At 31.8% G+C, this 5,788-nt stretch overlaps 1 protein-coding gene across 3 annotated transcripts; it reads right to left on the bottom strand.

Moving 5' to 3' along the window:
- On the bottom strand, positions 229–5,371 carry LOC109357752 (NAC domain-containing protein 73-like). 3 transcript variants are annotated; one of them, XM_019601790.1, is made up of 7 exons: positions 5,149–5,371; positions 4,395–4,624; positions 3,884–4,061; positions 3,025–3,614; positions 2,144–2,440; positions 1,325–1,408; positions 229–803 (listed from the first exon to the last, which is right to left on the bottom strand). In XM_019601790.1, exons 2-7 carry the CDS (start codon positions 4,524–4,526, stop codon positions 702–704), a joined length of 1,383 nt encoding a protein of 460 aa, XP_019457335.1. In that variant the 5' UTR covers positions 4,527–4,624; positions 5,149–5,371; the 3' UTR covers positions 229–701. The 3 variants fall into 3 exon arrangements, with proteins under 3 accessions (XP_019457335.1, XP_019457336.1, XP_019457337.1); XM_019601791.1 differs by lacking the exon at positions 5,149–5,371 and having other exon boundaries at positions 229–791; positions 4,395–4,829; XM_019601792.1 differs by lacking the exon at positions 5,149–5,371 and having other exon boundaries at positions 4,494–4,827.

Genomic DNA, 5,788 nt, shown 5'->3' with positions numbered 1-5,788 from the left:
TTCTAAAAGAAACAATAGGGCAAAAGCTATATGATTCCTCTCTATAAACCTTTCAAAATTGTGAAAAGTAGAAAGTGAAGCGTTCATGACAAACTCTTCAAATATTTTTATTTTTCTATTTATAACTACATATAAACATTAAGAGAACACGATATGAGATCAAGCTATATTTAATTTAACTACATAACAAGTAACAAGGTCGTCTGTATTTGCAAAAACTCATTGGTGTATAACACATTTCTTGTATAAAAAAACAAGAAAAGTGAAATTATACAAAAACTAAAATAATAAAATAATATAAATAATAGGAGAGGTGGTATATTGTAATAAAAACAGTGATGATTTTCATGCAGCTAGCATAGGAATAAGATGCATTTTACTTTGGGTCTTTGGTTCTCTCTGTGTCAGAAATGAGAGCAGCCTTTTGTTGAGCTTCTTTTCCTTTGTTTTCTCTTTGATTCTACTTTCCTTCCTTTTCTCCTTTGTTCTTTCTTTCCAGCTTGTCCCCTCTTGCAAACTGTTAATTTCATTGCAAAAGAAAGATCTCATGACCTTTCTTATGATGGAAGGAAACTTGAGGAATTCTTCAAGCATTAATCATGGTAACAAAGATGATGTTTCTATATATGGTTTTTGTTTATTTCTTCTCTAATATATGAATATATTTCTCTTTTGAGGTTCTCTTTCATTCATCCTCCTACTCATGATTGATGATCCGGGTTATCATGGTCTGGCCAGTAAGAAGAGTACTTCAACCATTCAGCCTCTTGTTGGATTGTGATGGATGATTCCTGCAAGGGAATCTCAAACAATATAAAAGATTAGGGTTAGGGTTTGTGCAATGATTAACATAATTCAATCATTCTTTTTATGAAAGCAAAAAAGATCTATTCATAATGAAAAGAGATTAAGCACAAACCCTCTCAAATGGGCTAACAAGCAAAAGCCCAAAACAATCAGCCAAGAAAAATGAATAGCAAAGAGATATGATTACTAAATATTATTTTCATTTTCCTAGATGGTCATTTGAATGAAAAAAAGGTCACTACCACCTTTTCCAAATCTTAGCTTGGTTATTGAACATTAGAAGCAATGGGTCAAAATGGAGGGATGAAGGGATAATGTTTGTTTCCTCCCTTAAACTTTCCCATTTCATCCTTAATATAATGAGATGAAAAACATATATAATCAAAACAAAAACTGAAAAATGTTCCATTTTTTTTGTTAATTTTGATTTATTTATCCCATGCCCTCTTTTCTCTCTATTGGCATTATGAGACACAAAGTGCATATAATTCCGAGTCAAAAAGTTGTTTGTTACTACCTCTTTTATATCAGTTGAAGTGCACCCCATGATGAGTTCCTCCAAACTCGACTCAGACCTTGCTCCTAGTTTATGATGTTGTTGCTGCCATGTGTAGATATAATAGATGCATTTCAAAGGTCAACCGCAATCAAATTCAATACACACATTTTAATCATCATGTTGAACAACAATCAGAAAGTGAAAAGATAGTTTCATGCTTGTGATTTAATATCAAGCACTTATAAAAGTTGGTCTAGTTATCGAGTTCCATGGCTCATGCACAACACCATGCAGACTCACTCCACTTTGATTGCACTACTCAACCAACCTTTTACTTCCTTTTCTAATTCTATTATTGAGAATATTAGGTTACATACTCGTGATAATTTTATTATTTTCTAAATAGCAATGATATTTGCACTTTCAAAAAATATCATCACTCCTACATTATTTTTTTTAAAACAATAAAATAAGAAAACATTTTATTTCTAAAATATTTCTACTTTTTTTAAAACAAGTAAAGCATAAAGTTGAGAAATTTCTATAGTACATGATGAGTATAGTACCTATAGTCAATTATCAAATGTTTATTAAATACTACTAACTCCATGAAAAATATTTAAAATGCCATTAAAAATGATCAACCATTACTATACTGTTTTATAGTCTTAGTACCGACAAATATTTTTTACCAAGTATTCCACCATGAATTTTTACTCTTTCTTTAGTATTGCCTCTACTATTTGGGTATTATATACCATCAGTTATTTTTAAGAAAATTAAGGAGGGAGAGAAACCATAATCATGTTTAAATGAGTTTGAGTGATGATTAATTACCTGGAAATTTTCATTTTGTTGGAGCATTATTCTAGAGACATGGTAAGAGTTGTTGTCGAGGATGATGGATGTGTGGTGCAGTGGAGGAGAAATAAGTGTAGAGATTGGATGTGAAGGTGTGTTGATATGGAAAGCTGATGTTGCAATTTGATGGTGCACATGTTGATGATGTTGTTGCTGCTGCTGCTGATTGTGATGATTATGAGCTATAAGTTGGTGTCGTTGATGTTCATGTATTTCTTCACATGATCTTGATGCTTGCACTTCTCTTGGTGTAGATGCTTCTCCTATGCCAACCTATAATGGACACCATCATATGTAACTGTTATCAACCTTAGGATAATGGTTCATTTACCTTAAAATAAGGACATGCATCATTTGATGATGAATTTTTTAAGATGTATGTATAAAATTATGAAAACAAGAAAAGAAGTAAAAGATAAAAATAAATATGATGTACAATAACACAACTCATCAACCTTATGTTTTTCAATTCTCTCTCCATCTATGTAGACATGTTAGCTCTAACTATGAAACTGTGCCTTGATTCTATTCATGTGTTATCTTTGGTGGTACGAAAAGTAAACAAGTAGTGGTTGGGCTGATACTGATTTATGATCCAGAATGGTCCATATAATTTCATGCGGTGTATGCAAGCAATGGTTATGTCATCAGCAGCTACATCCTTTTCACCTTATTTTGTGCATGCAAATCAAATTAACTTACCAACCAAATTTTGTACTCCAATGAACTTAGTTCAGCTGAAATATAGATTATAAGTTAAACATAGCTTTAATTTCATTGATCATCTTAAGAAAGGTGCCTAAAATACTTCTAACCATGTAAGTGTCTCATTGAATATGAGTGATATATAAATGTACCTCATCAAAGCTTTTCCTGAATGGCATGAAGCTGTAATGATCAGATTTAAGATGTTGAATATCCAAGGCATGAGTGAAAGTTGTAATTGGAAGAGGGACACTAACAATAGCAGACATCTCATCTCTATGAGTCACTATGTCCCTTGAAGAAGAACAACTTCCACTTCCACTGTCCCTTCTACCAATATTATTCTTATTATGTACTTCACCACTTCCTTCACCAGTTGTTGTTGCACTTTTATCAGACCAATTACATTGTCTTGGCTGTGTTTGGTAGAATATCTTTGACACTACAAGCTCCCCTTCTTTCTCTTCTTCATTCTGGCCAAGATGGTATTGGTGCATCACCCAATTTGTCTTCTCAGGTTTTCTGTTTTTTCCAAAATTGGTGTACAAGACTAGAATTTTCTTACACCCTTTTTGTTTTCCATTCACCATCACTGGCCTAGTCTTACCTGTTTTATGCCACCTTGTTTCTCCACCTTGCAAATCACACTCGTTTTGTATCTTTCTTCTCTTTCTTGTCCCAGTTGTATATGCCTTTGAAGGTCTGTGGAAAAAGTGTCTGCTCAATCCATCTCTTGTTACTCCTACCAAATATTCCACACAACACAAAATCAAAGTTAGGTGAAATGCAACATGATAATACCATTTTGATTAAGTATAAGTTAATTTCTTGTCAGTACTTTGTATATATACTCATAATATTTTTAGTATCAACTTATATATATATATATTGATTTTAGATTGTAGTACAATTATAGCTATGTAGTGTTTTGATTTTGATGTGGCTGAAATTGTGATGGTGGTGCAATTGCATTGACTACCAAAATGATAACATTATGAGTTTGTTTGACACCTGGAAGTTTCTCTGGATGGGTATAACAAATACCATCTTCTCCTTCAATAGTAGGAATGAATTCATCTATCAAAGGGTGTGATTTCATATTCTTGGACTCCACTTTGGCCTCAAGGTGTTCTATTAGTTCTTGATCTGTTGGATCAAACTTCACTCCAGCTGGTAGGCCTACCCAATCCTGCACTCTCCATTCAAATTCAAATTAAATAAAAAAGAAGAACAAAGAAAGCAAAAGAAGAATATAAGAGAAAAATAATATAAAAGAGAAATAAGGAGGATGAAACTTTAGCAAATACTAATAAAAACTTTATTATATAGCTAGAGAGCCTAAGGTGAGAAAAGAAAGAAGACAGTAAAATTAATTGCAAAGGTTCCACAAACAAAACAAAAAAAACAGGCATAAACATATCATAAGGTATACCTTTTTTTGTATTAAATATACTTCATATAAATTGTAAAAAGCTTATGGTAGAAGGCAAGAATATTATTATTGATATATTTTTTTCTGTACCTGTTTTGATTCAAAATTGTGTCCGCAACCAGGGCACTGCTTGGATCCACATAACTGATGCTCTTCAAGCTTTGCATCTATCAGATCAGAGCTACTCACAGAACTCATGTTGTTGCTCATCTTATTCATCATATTTCTGAAGATGCTAACTTTTTTTTATGAAATATATGATGTCTTGAATATTTGGAATTCTTTCTCTATTCAACACTTCACAACTCAGCATTTGTTCTCTATGCAACAGAAAAATTCACGAGCTTGATTGAGATAGATCAGAGAATCCAAAAGATCAATAGAAGAAGAACTTGGATAAAGTACATATAAGATAAATAAGAAGTTGGTTTCCGCTAATCATTTTTTACATGTTTATGAACTATATTATATATACAGAGAAATAAAGACTTGAGAATAGATGATATATGATTTGACTGAGAAACTAGAGAGGAAAAAACATAAATCAATAATCAAAGAGTAAAGCCTTGAATAGCTGCATATGTATATATATATATATATAATATGTGACTAAAGGGAGAAAGAAGAATTAAAAAAAACTGCATAAGCTAGGTGAGAACATGCAAAAAAAAACATGAATTAAAAAGGAGGATAAGAAGAGAGAAAGAAGAAACAAGGAAGAAGAAAAGAGGGGAGAGCTATAAACTCTACTTCAACTGAAGCTAGCAAGTGAGGAAGAAAATAATATTATTAATAATAATAAAGGAAAAGGTGGTAGCTGCTTCAAACACATATATAGTAGCACCTTTAATTTCTATTTTTAATTTAACAAGGGCATGTATCATGTATGTAAGCGGTTTATGTATGAGAAAAAGAGATAAAGAAAGAAACAGACAGAGAGAAAAGTGAAACTGAGAAACAGGATAGAAAGAAAGAAAACCCTGTTGGTTTTTCTAACTAAAGCTAATAGTTCTATCTCTCTTTGTTCTAACACAAATCTTCTAATATGAGATCGAACATCCAAAAATTTTGCTTAAAAGCAAAAGTCATACAATAGCTAAGTTGTTATACTAAGAATCCTTCAAATTAAAGGAAGCAATCCAACAATTTTTTACTGTGTTACATTATTTGAACGTTAGCAATATTGAAGATATTTTTTATTTCTAATCAGCAATATGATTTAAACGATGCTTCACTCATATAATTATTTCCACATAATGTAAAACAGTATTAAAATATATTCACATAATATGTACAGTGTCTCACACATAATGTGAACAGTCACTTCATAATACATGTCACAAAGGTTGGAACTTTGAGTAAAAACTACTACATCAGGAAGAATTACTGTCTCGTTATTTAAGCATAACAGATTAATGTCAGGCATATGATAGGAACTAGGATGGGATTATCTATCTACAACTCCAACAATGTCTCATTCTCTG

The sequence above is a fragment of the Lupinus angustifolius genome, chromosome LG10 (assembly GCF_001865875.1).
Source record: "Lupinus angustifolius cultivar Tanjil chromosome LG10, LupAngTanjil_v1.0, whole genome shotgun sequence".
In the NCBI taxonomy this organism is placed as follows: Eukaryota; Viridiplantae; Streptophyta; class Magnoliopsida; order Fabales; family Fabaceae; genus Lupinus; species Lupinus angustifolius.
This window is presented reverse-complemented; position numbering and strand designations above follow the sequence as displayed.